Source organism: Indicator indicator, chromosome 15 (genome assembly GCF_027791375.1).
Source record: "Indicator indicator isolate 239-I01 chromosome 15, UM_Iind_1.1, whole genome shotgun sequence".
NCBI classification, from domain to species: domain Eukaryota; kingdom Metazoa; phylum Chordata; class Aves; order Piciformes; family Indicatoridae; genus Indicator; species Indicator indicator.
The window spans coordinates 11,882,745-11,902,975 of NC_072024.1; the positions used below are offsets into that span (position 1 = coordinate 11,882,745).

Below are 20,231 nucleotides of genomic sequence, written 5' to 3' on the forward strand. Positions count from 1 at the left end.
TGAAATAAGCTCAGTGGTCAGATAGGATTTGGTTGTCCTTATCTCTCCCAAGACTTGTTAAGTGTTAAAGATCTGATTTGAGTGACATAACACTAGTGAAGTCTTTTGGGAATGACAGCTATATGTTCATTGTGGATTCAACAACCACTAAGGAATTAGTCTTCCTAAATTTTGCAAAAATCAAGGATATTGAGGACTCACTTCAGCAAATACATTTTGTATCAGCAGAGTCAAAACAGATAGGTTGTGCCAGTATAAGCAGGTTTAGGAGAGCTTTGTTTTGTACAGTTTTATTTTGTACTTAAATAATTTTGGCAGCATTATTTCATATATGCATAAAACTAGAGAATGGAATTTTCTTCTCTTCCCTTCTGGAGTACACACTCTCCTTGAACTATTGGTGGTTAAAACCCTTGAGCACAAGGATGAGTATAAAGTAATCAGCATCTCTTGACTCATTTTTAGTATTTGATTGGATGTTTCTTTTCACATTAAAGTGCCAGTCATTAGATCTTTCTTAACATATGTTGCCCTACTGTCAAGAGCAATATGTTACAATCCGTTAAGTTATACTCAGTAGTCTCCTATGTGTATTGACTCAAATAATTGTAGAGGGGGATGAATTTTAAAAGCAGATCTGGCATCTCTGTTTACATGCTCTGAATTATTTTTCCATAAATGTATAATTTACCTAAAAATCCCCAAACCACTCATCCTTTTTTTTTTTTTTCTGTACTAAAATACAGTATTATATTTTAAATTAATGTATTTGGGGTTGTGGTTCCCTAAGAAAAAAAATCATCCTAAATTAGCAGACAGACTGGTGGTGATTGTGTGTATGGGTTGATAATTTTATACAGCACATGAAGAATTTTACTTCTGTAAAAAAGGACAAGATGTCATTGTGACCAAAGTACAGACTTGGGAATGTGACTATTTGTTCCAAGCCCCAGCATAATTGTTCAGTATAACATTCAGCAAGTAGCTTAAGCCTTAAGCCTACCACTGAACTCAGTAGGAACAGAAGTCTGTTGTATGTCCTTCTTACTTTTCTAAAAATAGAATAAAATACTTATGTACTTCATGGAATGGGAGGAAGGTGAATAGATTAATATCTATAAAATTCTCAGATAATCCCTAGAGGTGGATGTTCAATATATGCAATTTTAATAAAAGATAAAAGGTGGGAGTATGGCCACCTCAACTATTTCTGCATAAATGTTTTAAAGATTAGATTAGAAATGTATCTAAGTATTAGTGAACTCATAGAGTCATAAGCTGTGGGAAGAAACACTCCATCTGTCCCTTGTGTTATTTGTTCCTCTTTAATTCACCAGGTTTGTGTTTCTGAAGCCTGTGAAGCAAACACATCCTTCTACACAGATAGATGTTTGACTTCTGCCTTTTGCAGAAGAGCAGAAATATGATTAATTTTTCCTTTCCCAGAGATACTATGCAAATTTCAGTTTCCCATCATGTTCATGTAAAAGACATGAAGACAGTGTAATGAAAAGGAAGTGTGTTCTTACAATTGAGATGCAAGGTCTGAAGTATCTTCCCACGATATTCACTGTAAAGCTATTTTGCATCTATTTAATTCTGTATGTGATATCCAACTCTGTGGAAGCTCTCTTCTTTATTTTGCTGTAACAGGCTGCTTTGAAATCTCCCAGTCAATTCTCTAAACATCAGTGTGCAGCTTTCATTAAAGCAGCTTTTGCACAACCGTGGAAGAAAATTGGATGGCAATGAAGTCTGCTACAGTACACCCTAGGAGTCTTTCCACTTCCATTGAACTGGGTGGAAGCTGAAGGTATTCAGCACCTCTATAGTCTCAACCCTTTGTGGAAACACATCCTGGATCCTGAGTTTCTCTTATAATCAGGAGCTAACACTGGAGCTGAATGCTGAGTAGGACATTCATGCTTATCTACATATCTGCTATCAAGCGCATATTTGTCATTCTTATTTTCAAAAGTCAATCAGCTGCACCTAAAAAAGATGATGACTGCCCTGTTCTATCCGGATTATTCTAAGAGCAAGGATATTTGGAGAGTGCTCTAAGTGTGTAAAGCCAAAAAAGGTAGCCACTGTTAGAGTATTGGTTTTGCTATACACAATTTGGCACAGGTTCATAGTGGGTGATGTTTTCTCGCCAGTCAGGAGGTTGTCTTCATTCTGGAGACAGTGTCTCAGATTTTTGATTTCTTGCCATGTGTTTTGCTTCTCCATTCTTGATGCAGATAATTCTGTTTTCTTAACCTGATCTTCCAGCCAGTATTAGTCAGTAAAGATGCGGACACAACAAAGGTTTCCCCTTGCAAGCTCATAGCCTAAGGTCAAGGAACATGAGTCATAAATGGAGGCCAGTGCCAATGCATGGCCTCCTACAAAAGAAGATCCTTGTGCAGAGCAAGAATTTGATATACAAATCACCCTTAAGCTAAGTTGATCATGTTGCACACAATCAGGTTAATGAGATCAGAAATGTCTATGTGCTTATACTAGGCCTATCAGAAGGAAGCTGCAATAAAAACTCTCATCAGTCCTAAATCCTCTTCATTAAGAGATTGTCTTGTGAGTTGATTTTGTTCTTAAAGGAACAGTAAAGAACTGTCTCAGAATTTTTCCTGCCCAGTGGCAAACGTCCTCTGATTTGTTTGAGGGAGACCCTTGACTAAAGTTCATTCTTCCATCTAGATGTACAATAGACATTACTACAAAATAGTCCTTTGCCTGTTTTGAAATGCTGTTCAAAGCACAAAGAAAGTCTAGCTCTTTGCTTAGCTATTGGAAGGCCCATTCTGATGATTCATGGAATAGTCATTTTTTAACCAAGATCCACTGCTTTTCTGTCCTTCTGCAGAACAAAACTTAGAATATGACAGTTTGTTAAAGAAATAATTGTGTGTTTGATATTTTAAATTTCTCTGATCTGGGTACACTCAGCTACTACCAAGACAGTGGCATCTCAAATTCATTCTGTGTTTTCCAAAACAGAAAGGGTCAATTTGCCTTTGCTTTGAGGTTATTTCAGTAATCCAGTCAGTGTGGCTTGTAGGGATAAAAAGTATCTTCAGGTAATGTAGTTGGGTTGCAAAATGTGGACTATTGGGTACAAAAACCTTCCACTTGCAGTCTATATACAGGAAATAGACAAAATTCCTTCTACACAGCACTACCTTACATGCAGTGTTCTCTTTTCATTATGAGGAATGATGCTTGCTCTGAAATGGCAAAGGGTGGCACAAGATGTTCTGTGATGCAGTCAGTCCGACTGTTAACTGAATTGAGAATCAGGAGACACATTTTACTCTGTCTGCTGAATTGTCAGGGGAATTTGAAACAACCCATCATTTGAAACAACCCATCATTGTCAACCAGCATCAACCAAGCTGCACTCTCATGGGAGAGCATCCATTTCTTATAAGTGAAGCCACTTAGATCTACAGATCTTGACTAAAATATTTCATGTGAACTAAGTGTATAGCCTCACCATTACCGTGATGTTTGGACAACTGTAGAGCAAACAGTTAAGTGTTCTTTTGCCTGGAATGTGAAAATTACAACAACTCTTTAAGATTCATAGCATTTTAGACAGGAAATTTTCACAGTCAAAACTTAAGAGAAAAAAGTCATAGCTGCAACTCAACTAAGGTTCCATAAAACAGGATGAGAAGAAAAATTAATTTATATCTGCTGCCTTGTATGTTCAGGAAATACAGAAGCAATGCTTGAAGAAAAAATAGAAACAAACAAACAAACCCTCCCCCCTACTATGGCTTTCTGGCTGGTTTGTAAGGTTGCAAATGTCTCTGAAATGACTCACTGCAAGCCAGGTCAGAGTAGGACACTTGGTGCCCTCCTGAAGTTCGTTTGCCAGGGATGGGAATGCTGGACTGGTCTTGTCAGTTCAGATTCCCTTCAGAGACAAATCCTTGAGCCCCTTAATTCTTCCTCCAGGGAAGCAGGGCCTGGCAGTGCTATCTGCTTGTTTACACTGCTGGTGTTAACTGCTTCCTCTCAACTTGCCTCTGCATTCTATCTCCTCTACAGCTGGAGTTAAATGATATGCTGAGCAGACAGCCCTAGTCATAACATTTATGCACTTACCTTCACTAGTGACTAATCCCATCTGGAATCTTTTCCAGCTGGAAGTTGGTTTAACCTGAGCATCATGCAACTTTGAGATCCCAGTACCAATGTCTGTTGGACAATTCACTGCAGTGCAAGCCCTTGCCCTTGCATCTAAGCTACTAAGAATTCAACCTTGTGATGTGCTGAGTGTGTTTCTTTTTAATGACCCTACTTCGACAGGAGCTCAGACTTTAAAGAAGCCACAGAAGCCTCAGTGGTGACCTCTTGAATTATTGATGTTGCCACTTAGTAAGGTATGTGTATGTGTGCAGGGAGGATCCTCCTTTGTTTATCAAAAGGTTTGGCATGAATACAATGAAAGAGAAGTCTGAGAAAAGACAGCAAAAAACCTGGGTGCTTGGAAGAAAATCACATACATGTGACACAAAGCCCTGTCCATGGCTTGCTTTGGTGTCTGTGTGCAAGTGGTCTTCCTCTGCCATAACTGTAGCTGGAGAATGACAGCAGAGGTCTTCAGTGTCAGTGCGGAGAAAAAGGTTTCCATAGGGTTGACTGTGGCTTCTGTCTGAACAACCTGGCAGCTTTTGAAGCAGACACAACTGCTTCCCATCAGAACATGTCTTGACCTGGCATTCACAGAGTATGTTTAAAAGAGTGATTAAAGTCTCTTAGCTACAAAGCGATGCCACTTATTTTTGACAAAAGGCACTGCTGGGGACTTCTGTCCCTAAAGAGGTCACCACAGGAATCAAAATGGAGAGTGAACAGGTCTTCTGCACAAGGCACACTTAACATGTTGCCATAGAAACCAATTACTTACTTCAGGCATACACAATTCTTCCGGCCCCCGGTGAATTCCAGTAATGGGTTTATTATATCACACTTCGTTGGTGTCATCTGTCACACAGACACTCATATAAATGAACCAGCCTTTGATTCAAAACTCCCTTCCACTAGCTAGACCCTATAGAAGAAAGATCTCCTTTTGGGTCTGGTGGTTATAAACAGGTCAGTGTTCTACTCTGCTTTGCATGCTAATGCCTTCCTTTCATGCAAACATCATCTTCGATGAAGGAGAACATTTGTTTTCATTTCCTGATATTTCAGTTTATTAAAAACGTGTTCTTAATCTCTCAGATCCTTGAGTGCACGTGCTGTCAGGATAAAGGTTGAAATATTTTGATCCCTGTTTCCCCCATATGATGCTTGAACTGTAAGTCACACTAATGCGACTGCAATGTCTGATGCAATTGTTGTGGTAATTTCTCCTTTTGTTTGGGTCAGAGTTTTGATTTATGTTAGCTGACCCGAGGGCTCATTTTAGGCTCTATGACTATAAACTACAGTGGTTTTTAAATTAGAAAAAGATGGATGGATAAGTAGGTAGAAGAGGCCTCAGCTGATGCATAAGACTCCATGCAAGCACTGCCTGTAGATGTACCTGCAGTAGATGAATAGACCTTAAAAAGGTGGGATCGATTTTAGTTCATGATATCATGTTAGAGGTTGGTGTACTGAAGCTGGTGAGCATAGCCATAACTTCTTCCTTAAGAATAGTTAAGAATGTTCTCCCTTAAGAATGGGATAAATATTAGAAGCACTTGTTTCCCATTACATATATCACTTCTTAGAGTGAGAGAAGTCAACAGACAAAACAGGCTGCTTAACATGTCAGTCAGGACTTGATGGCAGTCAGGACAAGATGTGCCAGTGCAGGACTTTCACTAAGAAGCATTCATAAATATAGAAAGTTAGGTGCTGATTTTGTGGTGTTTTGTATGAAGCAAATGATGTGCAGGCAACTGGCAGTGAATAAATTGCTCTGCCTTCTAGACCGCAAGTCATCAACAGAGCAAGACAAGTTAAGATAGGTTGATTCTAGCTGCAGAAGTACTTGGGATCTAAAGAATATTAAGGGATTTAGTGAAAGCTGGAGTAAAAGAAAACTGAGATAAAAACATTAGGAAGTCTATGATTTTATGATTCTGTCATTTCCTTGCGTTCCTACAGGGCTTTCCCTCAATCCATGACACCTTCTACCTCAGCTGTACCTTATGTGAGATGGAATGGAGGAGGACCTTGTTGGAGATGAAGGATAAGGGATAATCTGCAAGAGAACAAGGGATGTACCTTGACTTAGTGATACATTTTGTTCTGTTGCGACACTGTCACTCACCCAACTTCCATTTCTCCTCTCCTAAAAGTTTCTCTTCTTACAAGTTTCCCATCATGGTCCCAGGTAAATCCTCTTTCAGTGGTCTTGGTGAACCAGCAGAGTGTGCTGGCTCAGGGAGATGCACCTCAGTTTATAGATGCAGCTCTATGACCTTCTCCGTTCACATCTACCCAAAATCTTGTTTCATGATGTGTCCCACGTGGGTTTTAAACCTAAGTGATCTTAATTAGACATCTCTTCTTTTGATTCTGCTTGTGCCCCATTAAAAAGGAATCTGTGTCTCTTCTCCAAGTGAACAGGACAACACCCAAGAAAAACCTGAGTGTCATGCAGTGGAAATAACTTCAACCCCCTCAGTAGAAAAAACCTGTCATTTATCTCAGAGCATTAATTAGCATTTAAGTTGGAACAGTTTTGACCATTTCAGAAATGTTGTGGCGTGAATGCCTCAGCAATCCAAGGCTTACCCAGAATCAGAAATTGGATCAGTCAGAGTGGAAGTGAAAAAACAGCAGAGAAGGCTGCAAAAGGCAGTAATAGGGATTCAGTCAGATTCCTTCCAAGTCAGTGGTGAGTCAGTGCTTGAAGAGATGCTCTGGTGACATTTATGATGTCTTTAAAATAAGGTGTACAACGGCAGTTCTGAGGTGCATGGGCAAAGCCTCTCTGTGATTTACAGTAAGAACAGCAGGCAAATGTCATCAGGTGTTGCTTTAAATAACTACACTCTGCCTTCCTTTGTTTTAATTACCAAGAGAATCTGCTGTGTCATATTGCTGACCTGAAAAGCCTAGTGCTTTTGCACCCTTGCCATAGTGGCATTTCACAGATTGATTCAGAGGTCTCTGTAAAGTGTGTCTAGAACACCAGAATCCTTTTGGATTAATGTGCTGTGAAACAGTATTGTCTTGTTCTCTATTAAGTTCCTGTGTGTTGCTTTAAAGCTTCAGCTCTCTGACCCATGGAGAAAGCGACCTCTGTATGTATTCAATTCATGTAACAGTTCATGAAACTATCTGGGATCTGCAAGGGGTATGATCTGTAAAGATAGGACTGTTCTTACTATCACTGTTGTTTTCTAACATCTACTACCACAGTGCAGATTGATTAAGCACACACATATTCATTTCAGTGTAGTTGCTGCCCAAGCTGACAGAATCATTTTGACACTTGTAATCACAAAGGCTTGTGTTGGGTGAATGTTTTATTATTTGATTTTCTGTCATCCACTTCCCAGATTTGTTGTAGCAGCAACACAAGGTCTTAATGATATTCCCTAAGGTTAAATAAGCACAAAAGCCAACACAGTGCAGGGAGACAGAGGATACTGTATTGGAGAATGAAGAGCTGCTTTGCATTTAAGGCCATGGCATTTGCCTCAGACGCTGTATTCTCTTCCCTATGCAACCTAAATTATTCTGTTTAACTATAAAACACTTCACCTTTTTGTGCTACTCTTTCCTCATCTCTGAAATGGCAACAGGACCCATACATATGTGCTGAAGATCATTAAATGGATTTTGCAAAGTACTTCCAGATTGTTGATTGGAAGGCACACAAGACTGGAAGATTATATTAGTTGCCTAGATTCTGTATTGACGTGGCAGACTGTAATCTCTCTACAGAAGACACTCAGATGTGTTTAAGTGTATCATGATAACTGACCAGCAGAATCACTATCCAGAAACAAGACAGTTCAGTAGTCAGATGATGCACTCCAGATTTGTTATATTCAGAAATGCTTCCCAGGCTGTTGCACAAAGATGAACTCAGTCTCTCCTTACTGCTGTTTCCCTGTGTCAGGTGTAGTACACTAGTTTTTTTCTTTTTGAGTGCATTATGAAGTGCACTGCTGAAGCCACTGTGGTTTTTGAAGCTTGTCTGGACCATTCACCTCACACCTGAGCTCAATTTGCAGCAAAATATTACTGCCAAACCTGCATGATCACTTCCAGACAGTAAAACCAAAGGGACTGTGACTTCTCTAAGGAAGAAAGAAGAAAGCGAAAGCATTCAAGCCTCTGTTGTGACTATAACATTGTGACTATGTCTTACAATCTCCCTTTGCACCTTTATGTCTCCTCTATAAAACAATACCAATAATATTTATTGTCTTTCCCATCTAAACCATTTCAAGAGTGGAAATCAATGAAAAGGGTTATAACTAAATTAAGTATCTGATTACTAAGCAACTGTTGCTGTTCTTGTCAGAGGAATTTGTCAGAGCAATTGTACATTTACTTTAAAAGAAAGACTTCTTGATGTTTTTAATAACACACCAGAGTTTTCATACCAAGGGAGAGCCTTTCCCCACTGTTGAATAGTGAAGCCTGGCCACTAACTTCCACTTGTTTCTCAATGGTTTAATTTCTGGAGCTTTTGTCTTGATACAACCAGAGAGGTCACCCCCAGTAACAAAAGTTACATTAAACTTAGGGGAATGATATATTCAAAACTCATCCAATTATCTAGGGCTTCTTACATGGAGCAGAATGAAAGACCATGCAGTTCATATCATTCTTAAGTAGGAAAACAGATTCTACAAATGTGTATTTCCCTACATCTCTTTTGTTGGATTCTACTTCAGGTCTTGGCATCTGCAATGTAAAATAAGGCCATGTTAATCCTATTTTGTGCAACCCTGAAAATAAATTTGTTAAAAGAGTTCCATAAGTTGTCATTGACATATAATTTCTCTTCTCCTTTATTTTCATATCACAAAACCTTTGGGAATGGGTTACCTTTCTTAATTTTTATGCACAGTATCTCTCTGAGCACATACTCTCTCATTTTCAGCCAGTCTTCAGATGTTTGACACTATACTTAGTCCAAACCTCAGTTATTGCTTACCTCTCCTCTCGTGCAGGGCATTGCATCTGAATACCTGGAAGTGCACATGGAGCCCTCTTCAATCAGATCATCCTGAAGTCCAAAAGTTTCTGTACAGTTGACAGAGAAATACTTGTAGGGCCTCCAGGTCTGCCCATAATCCTGGGATCTTTCCAAAACCATTGCAGCTGGGCGAGGTGACTTGAAGACAGCAATGACATGGGTCAGGTAGAATTCTGTTTCAAAGTCCAGTCTGATTTCTTCCCTGTGTACCCCCTGAGCAGACTGCCACCAGGAGACAGGGTTTGCAAAGAAATCATCTGTCATGTCAGCAGGGAGATGGGAGTTGTCAGGCTGGTTGGCATTGCATTTGGTGCAGTGAGGCTGCCCACAGCCATGAGAGACCCGATGGAGGAGATTCTGGTCTGGGTAGAAGCAGTACAGTTCTGTACTGTTCTGGCCACACGTGGTGAGAGTGACTGGTGTCCTCCCTGTTGCCAGGTTTCCCACTGGAGGGTTGCAAGAACGGCCATTACAGCGAAAGACTTGTAGCCTCATGGGATCTGAAAGACAGTCAAAAGAAACATAACCAAGCAGAATTTCTCAAATAGTTCTCAGGCTGTAACACAGGCAACCACGCAAATGTTTGGAGTCCTCATCTGGGGACTGATGCTGAAGATAACTCCTTCTAAGGAAAGCTACTTTATCTTTTTACACAAAGTTTGAAGGGAGGTTCTCAATAGATCTAGTCCTTGGTTTTGATGCCTAACTCAGAAATTGAGGTCTTAGAAAACTCATGCTTAAGGTGCTTCACTTTGATTTCTTTTGAAAGTGCAGTTGTGTTGCTCCATCGAGTTGTGTGTTTAACCATAGAAATCCTGTGTTTTCTTACTTTCCCTGTATCCATTCAAAAATCAAAGTCACTGTAGATACATAAAGAAAAAATATTATTTCCCCCCCCCCCCCAAATTACAGGCACTGATTGCACATTACAAACACATAAGGAAAGCATGTAGTTCTACATTTCTAGAGTTATCCATTACTCTGAGGGATGTTGAGTTACTACTGCTCCTACTGAGATCATCTAGAGTTGCTGATACTTAACAGAGCTGAAAATCTCTTTTGTTTAAATACCTTGACATGGAGGTAGGTGACTATATTCTGTTTGCCGAGTTTGCAAAAGTTTGGGCATCTTCAATGTATATATATAAAGAAAAAGTAGGGAGAAGTACAAAATCTTGATATTGTTTGGAAATCTTGTGACACTGGAATTAAAGGTCAGTCCCAAAACCTTCTTTCCACACCAGTGAAACTGCTTTTCTAATAACATGCTCTGTCCTCTTTGCAACATAGCTGCCTAGAAGGAGTTAAAGACTGACCTTGCAAGGTTATAAATCTAACCCAAGAGGTCACAAGTCAGATGACTTGATGTAAGTCCTACAGGAAATGACCCTTCCAATGAAACATAGGATGACTGTAAAACCTGGGTAATCTAGGAACGGTTCAAAGGTCAGCTATTAGGTCAAGATTGGAGGTCCAATCTTAAAATTCACCCTTACCTCAGGCAAAATTAGTCTTAAAATCAAATTAGGTCAAAGAAAATGCTTTCTAATTCAGCCTCATAAAAAATACTCAGATTTTAGATGTAGTTTGATGAAACCGATGTCCCTATTACCAAATGGAATATTTAAGGTGAAGAAATGTGTCCAGAGTGCACAGGTTTGCTTCTTGAGTTGCTTCTGTCCTTAGCTCCTTTGTGATATTTCTGCACATGCCAGAAGAGAAGGGTCAGAGATGGACACTGTTTTGGAAAACACCTCATGCATTCTACTTCCCAGGATTAAGACACAAAATGAAGTTGCTGTATGTCCACTGATCCCATTGTGTGAATCCCAAGATGTGTGCCATGATGCTTACATTCAGCATAAGGTAGTCTTAAACTTGAGATAGCAGGGAAGCAGATCATCCAAAACTGCTCTTGACTCCTCTTAGAAACAGGTGGAAGCCACCTTCAAATGAACTTGGACTTAATGTCTGTTTGCCTTGCAGACATTGTAAGCAGCAGCTCCAGAAAAACAAATAGACAAACAAACAAACAAAAACCAACAACACAACACAGTAGGTTTCCTCCTAGTGGAGGCTGCCTTCCACTATTGACCCAAATGGGCTGGCCAAGACTTTTTTTAGTATCCCAGTGAAGTCCTAGGAGACTGGGAGAGATTAGCAGGCAGCAGTGCCTGAATTATATATCCACCTAGTAGTCCCCAGACCTAAGAAATGAAGGCTGCCCCTTGGTTCCACCACCACTCCCCATGCCACCCTAGAGATGAATTTTCACAAGAGGAGAAGCTGCAGAAGTCAGCTGGAAAGGAGAGAAGATGAGGATGTTTGGCTCTATCAGTTCTGTTCTTTACTCCTCAACATCCACTGAGCAAGTGATTTTTAGCACCAATGGAGATCCTCCACCAAGCCTTCACACCATCATCCTGACTGCTTGATGACCATTTTGATGTGTTTGCTTTCTGATTATGAACCTCTTATTCCATCTGAACCTGGTACAGTTACAGGGGAAACATCAGGAGCTTCAGAGATTTTATCTGGGAGGTTCTGTGCAATTTGTTGGAGTCTTTGTCCTCAGAAAGGACTCAGGTTCCCACAAAAATTGTGTAGAGCTTCCTCCTTTTAATAGAGCATCTGAAATTCCAAATTTTTGTCTCCTGTGGAGGGTGAATTTCACTGAGCCAGGCAGAATTCTTCAAATAAAGATAAATCTAACCTTGCGGGTCAGGAAAAACATAAGCTACAACTTCATGCCTCAGAAATGTCTTTGCAAATGGCATTTAGATTTAGGTTCATGGTCAAACTGTTTGGTAAAGACTACTGGAAATAGGGAAAGTGCAGCAGTTTCTGTGTTTTAAGTGGATTGCACATGAACTGAGTTTGCTCACTGCTGCAGAAAGGTGTCATCTTTGCCTCCAAAGAATTTAAGACTGGTCTTACAACTGAGCCTTGAGTAAACATTAGGTCTAAGAGTCACATTACTTAGTTTTGATTAAGAATGGGTCCATGTTTCAAATGCTGTTGGATTATGGATAAATATACCATGTAATTAAAAGAAAGTCCATCTCTATTTGCAGAATCACACCATTGAAGCTTTCATAGAGGAAATGAGACAGAGTTCTAAACTTAAGGATTTATAAAGGGGAAGCTTTGCAGACAAGAATGTGAGAAAGTAAAAAAGGAAATGCTTTTTAAGGGGAGTAGCTGTGGTTTATATTTCCCATAAATGGGCTATTAGGCTTGTATTGAATTTTTCAGTTGTTTTTATCTGAACCTGGAAAAGGAAGAAAAATGTGGTTGTTCTCCTGAAAAACAGTCTCAAGTTTTATCTGCAGCAACATCAATAAACAGTTCCTGTCCAAACTGCTGTGTCATTAGGAAAATTAGTAGAATGGAGTTTGAGAGAAGAAGGCAGATTGGAAAACAAATCTGCAGTCGATTAAAAGCTTTGCATTAAAAGAAATCAATTGGCAGAACATTGCTGGGCCATGAGGACAGCACAATCTGTCCATCACTCACTGATTCTGTGGAAACAACACGAAACATTGGATCTGGATGGTGATGGGGGACCACTGCAGAAGAGAAACAGCAGCCAGGCGAGCCAACAACTTAGCCTGACTGCCAGGAGGACTCACTGAATAATTCATAAGGAACTAAACAGTTTGATTGTGCAGGCATTGCATGTTGTTATGAAGTTGATTAGCTTTTACTCCATGGAGGATGGCTTGACTCCATAAATGGTATGATTAATTTATTTGTTTGTTTTCTGGTTCCTCAGAGCTGTGCCACAAAGTGGCAGGCCAATGGCACATGCCTGGCACACGTTATAACAATGGTGTTATCGGATGATTAGGGAATCATACAGTTCAAGAGAGGTCATACTATTGATGTACCTAGGACACTATTTCAGAGGTCTCTTTCTTCAGAGACTTGTAATGCAATAGGACATTGTAGAACAGGTTCAGTTTTGGGTTTAGTTGGGGTTTTTTCCACCCCCCATTGCATACCCAACAGAAAAAAAAAAAGTCATATGGCAAATGAGGCAAAGCTTGCTGATGTGACTGGAAAGATGCCTAATATTTTCTGAGTGATTTGAATTGTAATGTCTATTTCATTTCCATTTGTAAATTTATGATTTTGTATGTTCAAGTCTACTACAGACACGGAAAAGAGAATTTTACTGTTACAAGCAACATGTTAACACTAGAACCTTCAAGCATTTCCTGCTATGTTTTTGATGGAGCAGTTTCAGTATGTGTGTCTAATGAGGATTTCACTTGTTCCATATCTGTTTAACTTCTTTCTTAATAACCAAAAACTCTTAAATGTTCTTCTAAAGCTAACCACCCTGAGGACATGAGTTGCTCAAGTTTTTATTAATGAGACCTGGAACTTTGTGCCTTAATGCTGTTTACAACAGAAGTACTATACACACCTTTGGTTTGTCTGGGGCCAGCATGAAGTTTCACAAGTCTTCATCCGTTTATGATTAGCCCAATGTACTTCTGCACTAAAGTAGCCTTGATAACGGTAGCTAATGAGTCAATCTTCATAAATACCCTGAGATAAAGTTCTGAACATGCTATGAAACCACACTGCCTCCATGTCCTGAAGTATGGACAGAAGGATCTCACCCAAGTCTGGGTTCTCTTCCATTGTGGCCAGGTGCAGTCTGTCTGCCCACATCCCTTGTGGAGCAACAGTGGGATCCAACAGCTACAGATTCATTTGCTGATGATGAGCTGAATAACCCCAGACAGGAGAAAACTAAACCCTCCTGATAGTCAGGCCTTGCAATTAATTTTAAGCTGGGTACTAGAAATGCCCGTTTTGGACCATACCACGCCCCCTTTTGGAGGGCTGCCCTTGGGAGGTGAGGTGGCCCAGATTCTGCTTCCTGGGATGCTACTCCTCTGGAGGGGTTCAGGGCTGGGTGAGGCTGAATCAAGAGCCCAATCTGTTGTCAGTCCTGTTAACTATTCAAATATGCATGAGTCTATTTGTAGGGAGTAATGCCTCCACCTGCATAAAACTAGAGGAAAGATCACCCAAATGTCACATCTCACAGTTTAAAATCTAGGTGACTTCTTCAGCCTAACCACTAAGGGTTTTCACCCTTGGCATTAGAATTAAAGATCTAAGGAGGCTGTCTTGGCAAGTCTGGTTGTATTCTTTGCACTGAAATGGCAGAAAGTAAATATTGTACTCCCCACAAATTTTATACTCCACGTACTCCTCCCACAACTGCCCCTTCAGTTTGTTTCACTTCTGACCAGGAGGGACTAACTATAGGGCTGAAAAGAGAGTTTACTGTACAGGCTAATAAAATATAAAAGCTACCCTTCCCTGTACACCTTTCTGCTCAGGAAAAGGCTGAGACTTCCAAATAGCTTTATGCAGATTGGTAAACAATGTCTGAGCTAGCATTAGTCTGAGCAGTTCTGACCCTACCTGTAAAAGGAACTGTAAAGATTCAAGGTTATTTCAAGATTGTAGTAGTGCTTCTAAGAAGAAGAAGAAGAAAAAAAATATATATATATGAACAGGTAACCTTATTCTTTCACAGGCTAATTATTTGTGCAACCTTTTGACAAACCAATGTATATTTATTTAAACTGACATTGAATTCTTAGCATCATCACCTTCAATATCCAATTATTTTGCTGTTATTCACTATGTCCTACACTGTTATTCGAAGTGTATACAGAACACACTCCCCACACACACCCCCAAATTTCCTTTCCAGGTAGCCAGCTATGGGCTGCATCACCTTAAAAAAACATTTTCACTTTGGGAACTGGACATACAGCAAATTTAGGCTAGTTTGCCATGGACTGCTTTCCACAACAGTATCAGCAGCTTTACAAGACATCTCTGTAACTTTTCTGTGCTGTATGTCAACATAAGTGTTCTAAAGGGAGAGTCCAAGCCTGGGAAACTAGCAAATGCCCAAGAGAAGACACTAAGAGGACTAAGGTACCTTCTCTTCCCTCCAGTCATTCCCTGTGATAGCCAGACTTTTCCTCAAATGATCCAGTGAATAATATGACAGGATTGTAAATTTCTGAGCTATTTTCAGTTTTTAAGAAAATCTCTTGCAGCTTTGGAAATCTGATGTCTGTGTTATCAAAAAAGTTCTAGTTGGGCAATGATCTGAGCTGAAGCCACCTGATCTGACCTTGACTTTACTGGAGTTTTCAGGGTAGCTGAACACTTCAATCACTTTTAAATCACTGCATGAAGAGTGTTGTTCATGTTCCAATACTCTGGGCACACAGATGAAATTTAAACCACTGATATGTTTTCCTGTGCAGAAAGATCCCAAGCCAGTATCTCAAAGGAAAAGTCACCAAGGATGTATTGTTGTTTTACCAATAATTATTTTTATCTTTCTGAACTGATCTTTGTAATTCATCCCCTTTGAACTTAAAGATGTATTAACCCACAGCAGGAAGAAAAGAAATCTAGTGCTTCCTTTCCAGTAAGGAATTTATCTCCATCATAATCCAGGTATATTTAAGACCCTATGTAAATACCATTGCAGCTATATCATTTCTATGTATGCTTAACTGAACACACTCATATACACACACAACTAAGCAGCTTCTCTTTCTCTCCCAATCTATTTTTTAATGCTAACTTAATTTTGTCCACTGCATGTTAACTATTGAGTCAGGGAATACTCTGAATGAACAGGCTGCCTTGGATAAATAGTAATGTCTAAACACTGCCTCTAACTTTTAATGATGCAATATGAAGTTATCAGAGAATAATTTAATTTCTGCAGTGATGCTGTCCAAGGATGCTGTCATTTCACTGTTGTCCTGCTTAGGAGGGCAGTGTTTCATTCTCAAAACAATTATCCAGCAGATTTCTAGCCATTTGCCTCTTTCTTTCTCTCTTAGTTATCTTTTGTTCACAGGAAAAAAAAAAATACACTTCTTTCTTTTAAGGGTGTATGAAACTATACATCCTATTATAAGTCTTTGGGAGGAGGCTGAGGTACAAAGTGTATTGCAGGGAATAAGATACATTTGTATACATTGATAAACTCAGATTAATTATACAAATCCTTAGGGTGAATTGTTTCACAATGGCAATATTGATTTATCTTGCTTACCTGGTTCCCCGTGGCCAGAAATAAGATATTCCAAGAACACAATCAGCATGATGCCTTTATGCTGCATGGCTGTCAGCAGAATATCTGTCCTCAATGAAGCAAAAAAGAGCTGCAGTAATCTACAGGTTTGGTGCTGGCATGGTTTTTCTGTATTTTCTTTCTTTCTGCTCACCTTCCTCACAGTGGAGGGGTCAAGGCTGCCGTCTCATTCTTCTCCAGAGGTGTTTTGGTTTTTTTTCTTTTCAGGGCTCAGATGCCTTCTGGGTGTCACCAGTCCATTGCTTTCAATAAATAAATAAATAACACGGATTTTCTGTGTCTTTACCCCTCTCCATGCAGCGAGCCGGGGACATTCACATCCCTGATGCAGTCCCGGGAACGCACCATCGAGGGCTGGTGCCAGGCGGAGAGCTCTGTCCTGTCCGGTCCTTTGCGGTTGTTCAGATGCTATTTCGAAACTTTCATTGCCGCTCCTTGCTTTTGGTGGAGCTTCGTTTTGGCTTTGCCTGGCTTCCCCCTGGCAACCTTCCCTGTCCCCCCTCTTCCCCCCCCCCTCCCCCTTCTAGCCCCTCCTGCAGCCTGCTGCTAACTGGGGTGGCGATGGGGTCCGGGCAGCGGGAGCCCTGCTTTGTTAGGAGGGCTACCTCAGGACCTCCTTTCCCTTTGCTCCCTGCAGCAGAGGGTCATAAGAAGAGCAGAGTTGGCTCTTCTCCCTGAGCGATGATGAGAAGCAAGTGCTTTCTTGGCTCTTCTCTCTTTTTATTTTGGTTTGTTTTATTTTCTTACGTTTCCCTCCTTCCTCCGCTGTCACGGAAGCCTCTTTTCCCCCACCTCCGAGGGACTGGCTTCACACAGCGAGCGCCGGGGGACAGGAGTGAAAAACAAACCCAACGCCAGCCCGCCGGTGCCCGTGCCTGGGCAGTCCTCTGCCGCCGTCCCCGTTGCAGGATGTGGGGCTGCGTCTGACGGGGAGGGGCTGCGAGCTAATCTGCGGAGCTGGGGGTTCAATGCTCAGTGCCCAGGCAAGAGAGGAAAAAAGAGGAGGGGGGGCTGGCGGATTCTTTCTCCCTTTCGCTACGGCACGGGTGAGGGTTTGGGGAGTCCTTCCCGCCTGAGGGCTTGCTCGTTGTCAAGTTTTGTCTCTGTGTCCCTTTCAGCTTCCTGCACATCTCTCAGTCCTAACTGGGCAGTTCTCCTGTCTGGCTGCAAAGTTGGTTATTAAAACACGGAATCCCCCGCCTAGGCTTTATATGTGTTTTGGGGTTTTGGGGGTTTTTTTGGTGTTTTTTTTTGTTTTGTTTTTTTGTTTGTTTGTTTGTTTGTTTTTTTAAGGGTGGAGGACGAGGATGGGTCTGTTCCGCACCTCCTTGTCGCCTAGGCTAGTCCCTGTTGCGCTCAGATGCAAGCGCTGGTTCCCAGCCGCATCTTCTCCTCCAGGAGCCGGGGCCTATGTGTCTGTCTGTCCGTCCGTGCATGTGCGGGGCGGGGGCAGCCCGCAGCCCGGCCGGTGCCGGCTGTCCCTGCAGCACCCTCTGCCAGCCCTCCCGGCACATGACACCTGCTCTGCAGCGGGACACTGCCCAGCGCCCCGGGGACACAGACCCACCCCGGCACCCGCAGGGCAGCCACCGGGGCGGCTTTGGGGCTTTCAGGTACGGCTCACACGGCGCACACGCACCAGGTTTATTCTGTAATAACAGACATGACCTGGGACAAACCAGGCAGTGAGCTAACTTGTGACTTCCCAGAGAAGTTGGGTTGTCTGCTCTGTCACCACTGACACACTCGCCTGCCCCAACCAATACTGGGCAGGACCCTGAAGTCGGATTTGTTCCGTGAGCTCCAACACAAAGCTCCCAGGAACATAAAAGACGCTCCATCTTGTAGCTATCAAGGGGTGAAAGTCGAATTCGGGGAGTCACATCCATCCCTGCCAGCTTCATTCTCTTTTTCTTGAGTTTTCACAGCAACATGACACCACTAACTTCTGCTCGATATCACAGAGGGAAGCAGGTCAACGGGAGTCCAAACGTGGACAACGTTATTCTAGTGCCCAAGTCTGTGCTGGGTCAGACCTTAGAGGGATTTTGAGAATGTGGGTCATAAAAAGAAGACAAGAGAAGATTTATTTCCTTTTGAGGTCTTTATGTAAAGAAGGGTTGTTTAGCCAAGTTTTGGGGTAGATTTTTCTCACTTTGTCCTTTTTTTTTTCTGTTTTTTTTGTTTGTTTAATAAGAAAGCCCAACAGAAAAATTTAAAACATGAAGCTTATTTCTTCTCTTTTTTGTCTTTGCCTTTTGTTTGAAAAAAAAAAAAAAAACCAGCTAAAATACTGTATAACTACAAAACAAAATTCTCCTGCCGTAAATGACAGTTAATATTCTTCAGAGAGTTTGAGTCTGCTGTGCACTCAGCCCCCCCTGGGATATTCTGAGTTCTTTCAACTCAAGCATCTTCTGTGGGAGCTGGGGATGTGCAGTATGTCCCCAAGCTAAAGCAAATGTGACATTAATGAGATGCTGTCATTTAGTAATTGTGCTTTGTTGTCATTGTTTGTTGATTGCTGCCTTTGTGCCTTTTTCTGTTCCTAGGTTTTAGGCTCATTCCTACATGAAATGTTTCTCCCAGTTAATTTCACCAGGCTTAAACTGTGCACTTGAGAAATTTCCCTGGTCACAATTTGTGGCTCCATGGATGTAATAAAAGACAAGAAGCTCCTATATAATTTAAACAACTCAAAATGGAGAGCAAAGGTCATGTTTCACAGCAAGTGGAAAATCAAATTTGTGATGTCTGCATGGTACTACCCTAAGACTTTCTATTTGTTCTTGACTGTAGGGTATAAAAGTGACTTAGAACTGGAAGCCTCAGTTCTAAGTCCAATTATTGCTTGCCTTGAGAAAACCACTACCAGTGCTAATGAATACATTTCCAGTGTAATGCTACCACCATCCATTCATGACTGTGAACGAAGAAGAGCTAACATTGAAGGAGGAAATTTTGCTGTTGTAATTGACAGCTGCTGTTGTCTAGAAGACAAATTGATGAGATCTGAGGAACAGCCCTTAGCTAGAGGTGTCAGAGAATGCCCATCTTGGCTGAACAGTGTGTATGCACAGTGACATAAGTGATAACAATTAACTTTCGTTAGGAGGTTCATGCTCCAGACCATGACTCTCCCTGGGACACTGGGGGAATCAGGAAAGTGACTGCGTTTGCTTGAGTGGCTTAGCACAGCACCAGCTGACAAAGCAGTCAGAGAATAAACAGTAAAACTGTGAATCATTTATTTTGGGGGAGGAGGGAAGAGCCAATGGCATGGCACAGAGGGGGAAGGTGTGTCACCTGTGCCATGCCCTCTCTGCTTTGACAGACCTCTTTGCAACAGCCAGAGGACAGGCTGTCCTCTTTGAGATCATCCTGGGCTGGTGCTACATCTGAATTGCTTAGAATCTTGCTCGCTTGCACCCTTTGTTCCCCATTCCTTGTATCTCTCCAGTTTGCCTTGCTTTTCCTCCTCTTATTTCCTTAGCAGCAATGACCAGCCTCAAAGAAATCTGTGGTGGCCTTCCTCTATACCCGTTACCTGAAAACAGAGGTCGGAGGAAAGGAATACCCCATGCACCTGTGAGAACCCCTAATCTGACTGCTCAGGAGGAAAAGGTAACATGGGGGTTCACAGGGCCTCACTTTTCAGATAATGCAGCTCAAGGCAGCAGACCTGATTGCCTCAAATGCTTTTCTGAGTGTGCACCTGACTTTGTGGCAGAGATATCTCCTTTGTGTAAAAATTTCTGTGGGTAATGAGACCAAGTATTGGAAACTCTTCTGCTTGCTTGCTTTGTTCCTCCCCCAGAGATAAGCAGCTTGATACGAGAGAGGTTTGCTGCACAACAGCTTCTGAGACTTTAAATGGCTAAGTAAAAGGCATTAGACATCAATGCTGTC

At 41.4% G+C, this 20,231-nt stretch overlaps 2 protein-coding genes across 2 annotated transcripts in view; one reads left to right on the plus strand and one right to left on the minus strand.

Moving 5' to 3' along the window:
• LOC128971738 (netrin-4-like) overlaps positions 1 to 16,350 on the minus strand; it is a 48,568-nt gene extending 32,218 nt beyond the window's left edge. Inside the window, exons 1-2 of the mRNA XM_054387384.1 lie at positions 16,284 to 16,350; positions 9,125 to 9,666 (exon numbers count right to left, since the gene is read on the minus strand). Coding sequence (XP_054243359.1) covers positions 9,125 to 9,666; positions 16,284 to 16,350 — 609 coding nt within the window. The remainder of the gene's footprint in view (positions 1 to 9,124; positions 9,667 to 16,283) is intronic.
• A 3,470-nt stretch (positions 16,351 to 19,820) lies between these two features.
• UROC1 (urocanate hydratase 1) overlaps positions 19,821 to 20,231 on the plus strand; it is a 40,447-nt gene continuing 40,036 nt past the window's right edge. The window contains exon 1 of the mRNA XM_054387324.1: positions 19,821 to 19,946. Within this exon, the coding sequence (XP_054243299.1) occupies positions 19,821 to 19,946 (126 nt within the window). The remainder of the gene's footprint in view (positions 19,947 to 20,231) is intronic.